Source organism: Lissotriton helveticus, chromosome 5_1, assembly GCF_964261635.1.
Source record: "Lissotriton helveticus chromosome 5_1, aLisHel1.1, whole genome shotgun sequence".
NCBI lineage: Eukaryota > Metazoa > Chordata > Amphibia > Caudata > Salamandridae > Lissotriton > Lissotriton helveticus.
The window spans coordinates 10,314,148-10,326,956 of record NC_136065.1 but is presented as its reverse complement, the minus strand read 5'-3'; the positions used below and the strand labels follow the sequence as shown (position 1 = coordinate 10,326,956).

At 51.9% G+C, this 12,809-nt stretch overlaps 1 protein-coding gene across 3 annotated transcripts in view; it reads left to right on the top strand.

Moving 5' to 3' along the window:
• The window catches only part of LOC144754057 (saoe class I histocompatibility antigen, A alpha chain-like), a 1,371,606-nt gene that overhangs the window by 221,737 nt on the left and 1,137,060 nt on the right, over positions 1-12,809 (top strand). For all 3 annotated transcript variants that reach the window (XR_013594642.1, XM_078641570.1, XM_078641571.1), the window contains exon 5: positions 1,432-1,545. Coding sequence is in view for 2 of the 3 variants with exons in the window: in XM_078641570.1 (XP_078497696.1) it covers positions 1,432-1,545 (114 nt within the window). In the remaining variant the exon portion in view is untranslated. The remainder of the gene's footprint in view (positions 1-1,431; positions 1,546-12,809) is intronic.

The following is a 12,809-nucleotide window of genomic DNA, read 5'->3' as shown; positions in this document are numbered from 1 at the left end:
TTTTGGAAGGCTTCCCAGGGGTGGCATAATACATGCTGCAGCCCCTGGTAGGCCTCTGGGGTACCTATGCCCTTAGTACCTGGTGTACCATATACCAGGGACTCACAAGGGCACCCCAGTAACCAAACTGGTGTGTACCTAAAGTACTTGCAATCAATTTAGAGAGGAAGCAGCTAGGCTGGGGTCCTGGACTGCAGGGCCAACAGCCAGAATAACGTCGAAAAACAGTGAAACATCAGCAATAAAGTGGGGGTAACCATAAGAGCAGATCCTACTCTCCTACACAAACATCTGGACCCAACACTAGATGGCGAGATATGCACAGCATATGAATCTACAGCTGTACATGCCAAGAACAGATGTCTACTGGTAAGTACAATTTTCTGTATTGAGACCGTACCACCGTCACAAAGAACACAGGAATGTACTGTGTATATTTCCTCCTAGTAAACTAATGAGAGATATCCAGGCAATAAAGCTATAGAGATTGTGCCACCACCACAAAGAACACAGGAGTGCACTCTGTAGACTGCCTCTTAGTATACAAATGTATATAGCAGTGCCCTGAGAGAGGCAAGACTTGAGAGAGAAGGCAGGTACTGGGCAAGGTGAGAGCAGTGCCATGAAGAAGGCTACAAAGTGCTGAGTACATGTGGGATGTGGTGTGATAGGAGTGCAGTGAGGAAGGCTGTAAAGCGTTGAGTATACTGTAGTCTGCAATATGATAGCAGTGCTGTGAGGAAGGCTACAAATCACTGAGTATCCTATGGGCTGTGTTGTGATAGTTCTTTGTATCCTCTCCCAGGGTACTGCTAAGTACACTCTGTGCTCTAGTAATTGCAGTGCCCTGAGAAGGGCACAGAGCTGTGTGGTGTTTTGGCAGTGCCATGTGAAAGGCTACAAAGTGCTTAGTGCACTATAGCCTCTGTTATTATATTGCTTTGTGGCCTCTCCCAGGGCCTTTTGTATGCTTGTGTCTTACGTGTGAGAGGGTACCAAGTGCAGAGTTCAGTATGGAAATCTAGAAAGTGCTGACTAAATCATGGCCAATTGTGTTTTAACAGTATCATGAGGAAAGCTACAAAGCACGGCGTGTACCATGGGCTGTGGGGTGTTAGTACCGTGTGGCCCCTCTCGGGGCACTGCTGAGTATAATGTGGGCTCTGGTGAGACCAGCTACAAAGCAGTGAGTAGAGCGTGGACTGTGGTGTGATAGGAGTGCAGTGGGGAGGGTTACAGAGCTCAGAGTGTACCTTGGGCTGCTGTAGGATCAGACCTCTGTTCCCAGGCGAGGCTATAGCTGGCTCTATGAGCCTTTACCCACAGAGATCTTCATACCTCTGTCATTTCTTTGTGGTACAGCGTCTTAAATCTCTACTCTACATTGATTTCTGCCCGGTAACTCTGCTCCTCTCCATCTCTGTTCCACAGAAAATAAATCTCCTCCTATGGGGGTCATTAGCGGAGGCGTCATTGGAGCCCTGGTTGGTGTTGGACTGATCGCTGCTGTGGTTTGGGTCGTCTACTCGAGGAAGAAAATGCCAGGCAAGTGGATTCTGTTTGATAGTGTTAGTGGGAGTTGCCATAATTTCCTGATTCATGGGGGGGGGCAGCTTAATACCATCTACCCCTTGCAGCAGGAGTGGGGGCATAGCCATTCTTGGAGACATGCTCCTATACATGGAGGTGGGTGGAGAAGGTATATCTGTGCTGACACACTCCTGATGTACCTCATTGACTCTACTATTTCACTACCCAATCTCCAACCCCCAATGTCTGATTGAATCTTAAACGTACCCAGGCTAGTAACAATCTGTTTTTTTACTAATTTGATTGGCTAGTTTTCCACCAATGAAAATTGGCCCTCATTCTAATTGGCTGCTTAGCTGAAACTACCTGTGCCTTCCTGTCCCAGCTTCCGGTAAGATGTGATCAGCTCCAGGACACTGTAGAAGCCTGTAAAGCACAGACTATACCATGGGCTGTGTTCTGGGCTGGGCTGTGTCCCCAGTGAGAGCACACCCATTAGAGGCGTGACACGTTAGCTGTGGTGATAGCAGTGCCCAGAGAGGGTACGTGGTACTGGGTGCTGTGGTGTGATAGCAGTGCCCTGAGAGAGGGTATACGGTACTGTCTGCTGTGGTGTGATAGCAGTGCCCAGAGAGGGTACATGGTACTGTGTGCTGTGATAGAGGTGCCCTCAGAGAGGGTACATGGTACTGTGTCCTGTGGTGTGATTGCAGTGCACTGAGAGGGTACAAGGTACTGTGTGCTGTGGTGTGATTGCAGTGCACTGAGAGGGGGTACAAGGTAATGTGTGCTGTGGTGTGTTAGCAGTGCCCTGAGAGAGGGTACAAGGTACTGTGTGCTGTGGTGTGTTAGCAGTGCCCTGAGAGAGGGTACAAGGTACTGTGTGCTGTGGTGTGATAGCAGTGCCCAGAGATGGTACATGGTACTGTGTGCTGTAATGTGATTGCAGTGCCCTGAGAGAGGGTACAAGGTACTGTGTGCTGTGCTAATAGCAGTGCCCAGAGAGGGTACATGGTACTGTGTGCTGTAATGTGATAGCAGTGCCCTGAGAGAGTACAAGGTACTGTGTGCTGTGCTGATAGCAGTGCCCAGAGAGGGTACATGGTACTGTGTGCTGTAATGTGATAGCAGTGCCCTGAGAGAGGGTACACGGTACTGTGTGCTGTGGTGTGATAGCAGTGCCCAGAGAGTGTACATGGTACTGTGTGCTGTGATAGCAGTGCCCTGAGAGAGGGTACAAGGTACTGTGTGCTGTGGTGTGATAGCAGTGCCCTGAGAGGGTACACGGTACTGTGTGCTGTGGTGTGATTGCAGTGCCCTGAGAGAGGGTACAAGGTAATGTGTGCTGTGGTGTGTTAGCAGTGCCCTGAGAGAGGGTACAAGGTAATGTGTGCTGTGGTGTGTTAGCAGTGCCCTGAGAGAGGGTACAAGGTACTGTGTGCTGTGGTGTGATAGCAGTGCCCAGAGATGGTACATGGTACTGTGTGCTGTAATGTGATTGCAGTGCCCTGAGAGAGGGTACAAGGTACTGTGTGCTGTGCTAATAGCAGTGCCCAGAGAGGGTACATGGTACTGTGTGCTGTAATGTGATAGCAGTGCCCTGAGAGAGTACAAGGTACTGTGTGCTGTGCTGATAGCAGTGCCCAGAGAGGGTACATGGTACTGTGTGCTGTAATGTGATAGCAGTGCCCTGAGAGAGGGTACACGGTACTGTGTGCTGTGGTGTGATAGCAGTGCCCAGAGAGGGTACATGGTACTGTGTGCTGTAATGTGATTGCAGTGCCCTGAGAGGGTACAAGGTACTGTGTGCTGTGCTAAGAGCAGTGCCCAGAGAGGGTACATGGTACTGTGTGCTGTAATGTGATAGCAGTGCCCTGAGAGAGGGTACAAGGTACTGTGTGCTGTGGTGTGATAGCAGTGCCCTGAGAGAGTACAAGGTACTGTGTGCTGTGCTGATAGCAGTGCCCAGAGAGGGTACATGGTACTGTGTGCTGTAATGTGATAGCAGTGCCCTGAGAGAGGGTACAAGGTACTGTGTGCTGTGATGTGATAGCAGTGCCCTGAGAGAGAGTACACAGTACTGTGTGCTGTGGTGTGATAGCAGTGCCCTGAGAGAGGGTACAAGGTACTGTGTGCTGTGCTAATAGCAGTGCCCAGAGAGGGTACATGGTAATGTGTACTGTGATGTGATAGCAGTGCCCTGAGAGGGAGTACACAGTACTGTGTGCAGTGGTGTGATAGCAGTGCCCCGAGAGAGAGTACAAGGTACTGTGTGCTGTGCTGATAGCACTGCCCAGAGAGGGTACATGGTACTGTGTGCTGTGGTGTGATAGCAGTTCCCAGAGAGGGTACATGGTACTGTGTGCTGTGGTGTGATAGCAGTGCCCAGAGAGGGTACATGGTACTGTGTGCTGTGCTGATAGCAGTGCCCAGAGAGGGTACATGGTACAGTGTGCTGTGTGAGATAGCAGTGCCCAGAGAGGGTACATGGTACTGTGTGCTGTGGTGTGATAGCAGTGCCCAGAGAGGGAGTACACAGTACTGTGTGCAGTGGTGTGATAGCGGTGCCCCGAGAGAGAGTACAAGGTACTGTGTGCTGTGCTGATAGCAGTGCCCAGAGAGGGTACATGGTACTGTGTGCTGTGGTGTGATAGCAGTGCCCAGAGAGGGTACATGGTACTGTGTGCTGTGGTGTGATAGCAGTGCCCAGAGAGGGTACATGGTACTGTGTGCTGTGCTGATAGCAGTGCCCAGAGAGGGTACAAGGTACTGTGTCCTGTGGTGTGATAGCAGTGTCCTCAGAGAGGGTACAAGGTACTGTGTTCTGTGGTGTGATAGCAGTGCCTTAAGAAAGGGTACAAGGTACTGTGTGCTGTGATGTGATAGCAGTGCCCTGAGAGAGGGTACAAGGTACTGTGTGCTGTAATGTGATAGCAGTGCCCTGAGAGAGGGTATACGGTACTGTGTGCTGTGGTGTGATAGCAGTGCCCAGAGAGGGTACATGGTACTGTGTGCTGTGATGTGATAGCAGTGCCCTGAGAGAAGGTACAAGGTACTGTGTGCTGTGGTGTGATTGCAGTGCCCTGAGAGAGGGTATACGGTACTGTGTGCTGTGGTGTGATAGCAGTGCCCAGAGAGGGAGTACACAGTACTGTGTGCTGTGGTGTGATAGCAGTGCCCTGAGAGAGGGTACAAGGTACTGTGTGCTGTGCTAATAGCAGTGCCCAGAGAGGGTACATGGTACTGTGTGCTGTGATGTGATAGCAGTGCCCTGCGAGAGAGTACACAGTACTGTGTGCTGTGGTGTGATAGCAGTGCCCTGAGAGAGGGTACAAGGTACTGTGTGCTGTGCTAATAGCAGTGCCCAGAGAGGGTACATGGTAATGTGTGCCTGTGATGTGATAGCAGTGCCCTGAGAGGGAGTACACAGTACTGTGTGCAGTGGTGTGATAGCAGTGCCTCGAGAGAGAGAGAGAGAGAGAGAGAGAGAGAGAGAGAGAGAGAGAGAGAGAGAGAGAGAGTACAAGGTACTGTGTGCTGTGCTGATAGCAGTGCCCAGACAGGGTACATGGTACTGTGTGCTGTGATGTGATAGCAGTGCCCAGAGAGGGTACATGGTACTGTGTGCTGTGATGTGATAGCAGTGCCCAGAGAGGGTACAAGGTCCTGTGTGCTGTGGTGTGTTAGCAGTGCCCTGAGAGAGGGTACAAGGTACTGTGTGCTGTGGTGTGATTGCAGTGCCCTGAGAGAGGGTACAAGGTACTGTGTGCTGTGCTAATAGCAGTGCCCAGAGAGGGTAAATGGTACTGTGTGCTGTGATGTGATAGCAGTGCCCAGAGAGAGGGTACAAGGTACTGTGTGCTGTGGTGTGATAGCAGTGCCCTGAGAGAGGGTATACGGTACTGTGTGCTGTGGTGTGATAGCAGTGCCCTGAGAGAGGGTACAAGGTACTGTGTGCTGTGCTAATAGCAGTGCCCAGAGAGGGTACATGGTACTGTGTGCTGTGGTGTGATAGCAGTGCCCTGAGAGAGGGTACAAGGTACTGTGTGCTCTGCTAATAGCAGTGCCCAGAGAGGGTACATGGAAATGTGTGCCTGTGATGTGATAGCAGTGCCCTGAGAGGGAGTACACAGTACTGTGTGCAGTGGTGTGATAGCAGTGCCCCGAGAGAGAGTACAAGGTACTGTGTGCTGTGATGATAGCAGTGCCCAGACAGGGTACATGGTACTGTGTGCTGTGATGTGATAGCAGTGCCCAGAGAGGGTACATGGTACTGTGTGCTGTGATGTGATAGCAGTGCCCAGAGAGGGTACAAGGTACTGTGTGCTGTGCTGATAGCAGTGCCCAGAGAGGGTACATGGTACTGTGTGCTGTAATGTGATAGCAGTGCCCTTAGAGAGGGTACAAGGTACTGTGTGCTGTGATGTGATAGCAGTGCCCTGAGAGAGAGTACACAGTACTTTGTGCTGTGGTGTGATAGCAGTGCCCTGAGAGAGGGTACAAGGTACTGTGTGCTGTGCTAATAGCAGTGCCCAGAGAGGGTACATGGTAATGTGTACTGTGATGTGATAGCAGTGCCCTGAGAGGGAGTACACAGTACTGTGTGCAGTGGTGTGATAGCAGTGCCCCGAGAGAGAGTACAAGGTACTGTGTGCTGTGCTGATAGCAGTGCCCAGAGAGGGTACATGGTACTGTGTGCTGTGGTGTGATAGCAGTGCCCAGAGAGGGTACATGGTACTGTGTGCTGTGGTGTGATAGCAGTGCCCAGAGAGGGTACATGGTACTGTGTGCTGTGCTGATAGCAGTGCCCAGAGAGGGTACATGGTACTGTGTGCTGTGTGTGATAGCAGTGCCCAGAGAGGGTACATGGTACTGTGTGATGTGGTGTGATAGCAGTGCCCAGAGAGGGTACATGGTACTGTGTGCTGTGGTGTGATAGCAGTGCCCAGAGAAGGTACATGGTACTGTGTGCTGTGCTGATAGCAGTGCACAGAGAGGGTACAAGGTACTGTGTCCTGTGGTGTGATAGCAGTGTCCTCAGAGAGGGTACAAGGTACTGTGTTCTGTGGTGTGATAGCAGTGCCTTAAGAAAGGGTACAAGGTACTGTGTGCTGTGATGTGATAGCAGTGCCCTGAGAGAGGGTACAAGGTACTGTGTGCTGTAATGTGATAGCAGTGCCCTGAGAGAGGTTATACGGTACTGTGTGCTGTGGTGTGATAGCAGTGCCCAGAGAGGGTACATGGTACTGTGTGCTGTGATGTGATAGCAGTGCCCTGAGAGAGGGTACAAGGTACTGTGTGCTGTGGTGTGATTGCAGTGCCCTGAGAGAGGGTATACGGTACTGTGTGCTGTGGTGTGATAGCAGTGCCCAGAGAGGGAGTACACAGTACTGTGTGCTGTGGTGTGATAGCAGTGCCCTGAGAGAGGGTACAAGGTACTGTGTGCTGTGCTAATAGCAGTGCCCAGAGAGGGTACATGGTACTGTGTGCTGTGGTGTGATAGCAGTGCCCTGAGAGAGGGTACAAGGTACTGTGTGCTGTGCTAATAGCAGTGCCCAGAGAGGGTACATGGAAATGTGTGCCTGTGATGTGATAGCAGTGCCCTGAGAGGGAGTACACAGTACTGTGTGCAGTGGTGTGATAGCAGTGCCCCGAGAGAGAGTACAAGGTACTGTGTGCTGTGCTGATAGCAGTGTCCAGACAGGGTACATGGTACTGTGTGCTGTGATGTGATAGCAGTGCCCAGAGAGGGTACATGGTACTGTGTGCTGTGATGTGATAGCAGTGCCCAGAGAGGGTACAAGGTACTGTGTGCTGTGCTGATAGCAGTGCCCAGAGAGGGTACATGGTACTGTGTGCTGTAATGTGATAGCAGTGCCCTTAGAGAGGGTACAAGGTACTGTGTGCTGTGATGTGATAGCAGTGCCCTGAGAGAGAGTACACAGTACTTTGTGCTGTGGTGTGATAGCAGTGCCCTGAGAGAGGGTACAAGGTACTGTGTGCTGTGCTAATAGCAGTGCCCAGAGAGGGTACATGGTAATGTGTACTGTGATGTGATAGCAGTGCCCTGAGAGGGAGTACACAGTACTGTGTGCAGTGGTGTGATAGCAGTGCCCCGAGAGAGAGTACAAGGTACTGTGTGCTGTGCTGATAGCAGTGCCCAGAGAGGGTACATGGTACTGTGTGCGGTGGTGTGATAGCAGTGCCCAGAGAGGGTACATGGTACTGTGTGCTGTGGTGTGATAGCAGTGCCCAGAGAGGGTACATGGTACTGTGTGCTGTGCTGATAGCAGTGCCCAGAGAGGGTACATGGTACTGTGTGCTGTGTGTGATAGCAGTGCCCAGAGAGGGTACATGGTACTGTGTGATGTGGTGTGATAGCAGTGCCCAGAGAGGGAGTACACAGTACTGTGTGCAGGGGTGTGATAGCAGTGCCCCGAGAGAGAGTACAAGGTACTGTGTGCTGTGCTGATAGCAGTGCCCAGAGAGGGTACATGGTACTGTGTGCTGTGGTGTGATAGCAGTGCCCAGAGAGGGTACATGGTACTGTGTGCTGTGGTGTGATAGCAGTGCCCAGAGAAGGTACATGGTACTGTGTGCTGTGCTGATAGCAGTGCACAGAGAGGGTACAAGGTACTGTGTCCTGTGGTGTGATAGCAGTGTCCTCAGAGAGGGTACAAGGTACTGTGTTCTGTGGTGTGATAGCAGTGCCTTAAGAAAGGGTACAAGGTACTGTGTGCTGTGATGTGATAGCAGTGCCCTGAGAGAGGGTACAAGGTACTGTGTGCTGTAATGTGATAGCAGTGCCCTGAGAGAGGTTATACGGTACTGTGTGCTGTGGTGTGATAGCAGTGCCCAGAGAGGGTACATGGTACTGTGTGCTGTGATGTGATAGCAGTGCCCTGAGAGAGGGTACAAGGTACTGTGTGCTGTGGTGTGATTGCAGTGCCCTGAGAGAGGGTATACGGTACTGTGTGCTGTGGTGTGATAGCAGTGCCCAGAGAGGGAGTACACAGTACTGTGTGCTGTGGTGTGATAGCAGTGCCCTGAGAGAGGGTACAAGGTACTGTGTGCTGTGCTAATAGCAGTGCCCAGAGAGGGTACATGGTACTGTGTGCTGTGGTGTGATAGCAGTGCCCTGAGAGAGGGTACAAGGTACTGTGTGCTGTGCTAATAGCAGTGCCCAGAGAGGGTACATGGAAATGTGTGCCTGTGATGTGATAGCAGTGCCCTGAGAGGGAGTACACAGTACTGTGTGCAGTGGTGTGATAGCAGTGCCCCGAGAGAGAGTACAAGGTACTGTGTGCTGTGCTGATAGCAGTGCCCAGACAGGGTACATGGTACTGTGTGCTGTGATGTGATAGCAGTGCCCAGAGAGGGTACATGGTACTGTGTGCTGTGATGTGATAGCAGTGCCCAGAGAGGGTACAAGGTACTGTGTGCTGTGCTGATAGCAGTGCCCAGAGAGGGTACATGGTACTGTGTGCTGTAATGTGATAGCAGTGCCCTTAGAGAGGGTACAAGGTACTGTGTGCTGTGATGTGATAGCAGTGCCCTGAGAGAGGGTACAAGGTACTGTGTGCTGTAATGTGATAGCAGTGCCCTGAGAGAGGTTATACGGTACTGTGTGCTGTGGTGTGATAGCAGTGCCCAGAGAGGGTACATGGTACTGTGTGCTGTGATGTGATAGCAGTGCCCTGAGAGAGGGTACAAGGTACTGTGTGCTGTGGTGTGATTGCAGTGCCCTGAGAGAGGGTATACGGTACTGTGTGCTGTGGTGTGATAGCAGTGCCCAGAGAGGGAGTACACAGTACTGTGTGCTGTGGTGTGATAGCAGTGCCCTGAGAGAGGGTACAAGGTACTGTGTGCTGTGCTAATAGCAGTGCCCAGAGAGGGTACATGGTACTGTGTGCTGTGGTGTGATAGCAGTGCCCTGAGAGAGGGTACAAGGTACTGTGTGCTGTGCTAATAGCAGTGCCCAGAGAGGGTACATGGAAATGTGTGCCTGTGATGTGATAGCAGTGCCCTGAGAGGGAGTACACAGTACTGTGTGCAGTGGTGTGATAGCAGTGCCCCGAGAGAGAGTACAAGGTACTGTGTGCTGTGCTGATAGCAGTGTCCAGACAGGGTACATGGTACTGTGTGCTGTGATGTGATAGCAGTGCCCAGAGAGGGTACATGGTACTGTGTGCTGTGATGTGATAGCAGTGCCCAGAGAGGGTACAAGGTACTGTGTGCTGTGCTGATAGCAGTGCCCAGAGAGGGTACATGGTACTGTGTGCTGTAATGTGATAGCAGTGCCCTTAGAGAGGGTACAAGGTACTGTGTGCTGTGATGTGATAGCAGTGCCCTGAGAGAGAGTACACAGTACTTTGTGCTGTGGTGTGATAGCAGTGCCCTGAGAGAGGGTACAAGGTACTGTGTGCTGTGCTAATAGCAGTGCCCAGAGAGGGTACATGGTAATGTGTACTGTGATGTGATAGCAGTGCCCTGAGAGGGAGTACACAGTACTGTGTGCAGTGGTGTGATAGCAGTGCCCCGAGAGAGAGTACAAGGTACTGTGTGCTGTGCTGATAGCAGTGCCCAGAGAGGGTACATGGTACTGTGTGCGGTGGTGTGATAGCAGTGCCCAGAGAGGGTACATGGTACTGTGTGCTGTGGTGTGATAGCAGTGCCCAGAGAGGGTACATGGTACTGTGTGCTGTGCTGATAGCAGTGCCCAGAGAGGGTACATGGTACTGTGTGCTGTGTGTGATAGCAGTGCCCAGAGAGGGTACATGGTACTGTGTGATGTGGTGTGATAGCAGTGCCCAGAGAGGGAGTACACAGTACTGTGTGCAGGGGTGTGATAGCAGTGCCCCGAGAGAGAGTACAAGGTACTGTGTGCTGTGCTGATAGCAGTGCCCAGAGAGGGTACATGGTACTGTGTGCTGTGGTGTGATAGCAGTGCCCAGAGAGGGTACATGGTACTGTGTGCTGTGGTGTGATAGCAGTGCCCAGAGAAGGTACATGGTACTGTGTGCTGTGCTGATAGCAGTGCACAGAGAGGGTACAAGGTACTGTGTCCTGTGGTGTGATAGCAGTGTCCTCAGAGAGGGTACAAGGTACTGTGTTCTGTGGTGTGATAGCAGTGCCTTAAGAAAGGGTACAAGGTACTGTGTGCTGTGATGTGATAGCAGTGCCCTGAGAGAGGGTACAAGGTACTGTGTGCTGTAATGTGATAGCAGTGCCCTGAGAGAGGTTATACGGTACTGTGTGCTGTGGTGTGATAGCAGTGCCCAGAGAGGGTACATGGTACTGTGTGCTGTGATGTGATAGCAGTGCCCTGAGAGAGGGTACAAGGTACTGTGTGCTGTGGTGTGATTGCAGTGCCCTGAGAGAGGGTATACGGTACTGTGTGCTGTGGTGTGATAGCAGTGCCCAGAGAGGGAGTACACAGTACTGTGTGCTGTGGTGTGATAGCAGTGCCCTGAGAGAGGGTACAAGGTACTGTGTGCTGTGCTAATAGCAGTGCCCAGAGAGGGTACATGGTACTGTGTGCTGTGGTGTGATAGCAGTGCCCTGAGAGAGGGTACAAGGTACTGTGTGCTGTGCTAATAGCAGTGCCCAGAGAGGGTACATGGAAATGTGTGCCTGTGATGTGATAGCAGTGCCCTGAGAGGGAGTACACAGTACTGTGTGCAGTGGTGTGATAGCAGTGCCCCGAGAGAGAGTACAAGGTACTGTGTGCTGTGCTGATAGCAGTGCCCAGACAGGGTACATGGTACTGTGTGCTGTGATGTGATAGCAGTGCCCAGAGAGGGTACATGGTACTGTGTGCTGTGATGTGATAGCAGTGCCCAGAGAGGGTACAAGGTACTGTGTGCTGTGCTGATAGCAGTGCCCAGAGAGGGTACATGGTACTGTGTGCTGTAATGTGATAGCAGTGCCCTTAGAGAGGGTACAAGGTACTGTGTGCTGTGATGTGATAGCAGTGCCCTGAGAGAGAGTACACAGTACTTTGTGCTGTGGTGTGATAGCAGTGCCCTGAGAGAGGGTACAAGGTACTGTGTGCTGTGCTAATAGCAGTGCCCAGAGAGGGTACATGGTAATGTGTACTGTGATGTGATAGCAGTGCCCTGAGAGGGAGTACACAGTACTGTGTGCAGTGGTGTGATAGCAGTGCCCCGAGAGAGAGTACAAGGTACTGTGTGCTGTGCTGATAGCAGTGCCCAGAGAGGGTACATGGTACTGTGTGCGGTGGTGTGATAGCAGTGCCCAGAGAGGGTACATGGTACTGTGTGCTGTGGTGTGATAGCAGTGCCCAGAGAGGGTACATGGTACTGTGTGCTGTGCTGATAGCAGTGCCCAGAGAGGGTACATGGTACTGTGTGCTGTGTGTGATAGCAGTGCCCAGAGAGGGTACATGGTACTGTGTGATGTGGTGTGATAGCAGTGCCCAGAGAGGGAGTACACAGTACTGTGTGCAGGGGTGTGATAGCAGTGCCCCGAGAGAGAGTACAAGGTACTGTGTGCAGTGCTGATAGCAGTGCCCAGAGAGGGTACATGGTACTGTGTGCTGTGGTGTGATAGCAGTGCCCAGAGAGGGTACATGGTACTGTGTGCTGTGGTGTGATAGCAGTGCCCAGAGAAGGTACATGGTACTGTGTGCTGTGCTGATAGCAGTGCACAGAGAGGGTACAAGGTACTGTGTCCTGTGGTGTGATAGCAGTGTCCTCAGAGAGGGTACAAGGTACTGTGTTCTGTGGTGTGATAGCAGTGCCTTAAGAAAGGGTACAAGGTACTGTGTGCTGTGATGTGATAGCAGTGCCCTGAGAGAGGGTACAAGGTACTGTGTGCTGTAATGTGATAGCAGTGCCCTGAGAGAGGTTATACGGTACTGTGTGCTGTGGTGTGATAGCAGTGCCCAGAGAGGGTACATGGTACTGTGTGCTGTGATGTGATAGCAGTGCCCTGAGAGAGGGTACAAGGTACTGTGTGCTGTGGTGTGATTGCAGTGCCCTGAGAGAGGGTATACGGTACTGTGTGCTGTGGTGTGATAGCAGTGCCCAGAGAGGGAGTACACAGTACTGTGTGCTGTGGTGTGATAGCAGTGCCCTGAGAGAGGGTACAAGGTACTGTGTGCTGTGCTAATAGCAGTGCCCAGAGAGGGTACATGGTACTGTGTGCTGTGATGTGATAGCAGTGCCCTGCGAGAGAGTACACAGTACTGTGTGCTGTGGTGTGATAGCAGTGCCCCGAGAGAGGGTACAAGGTACTGTGTGCTGTGCTAATAGCAG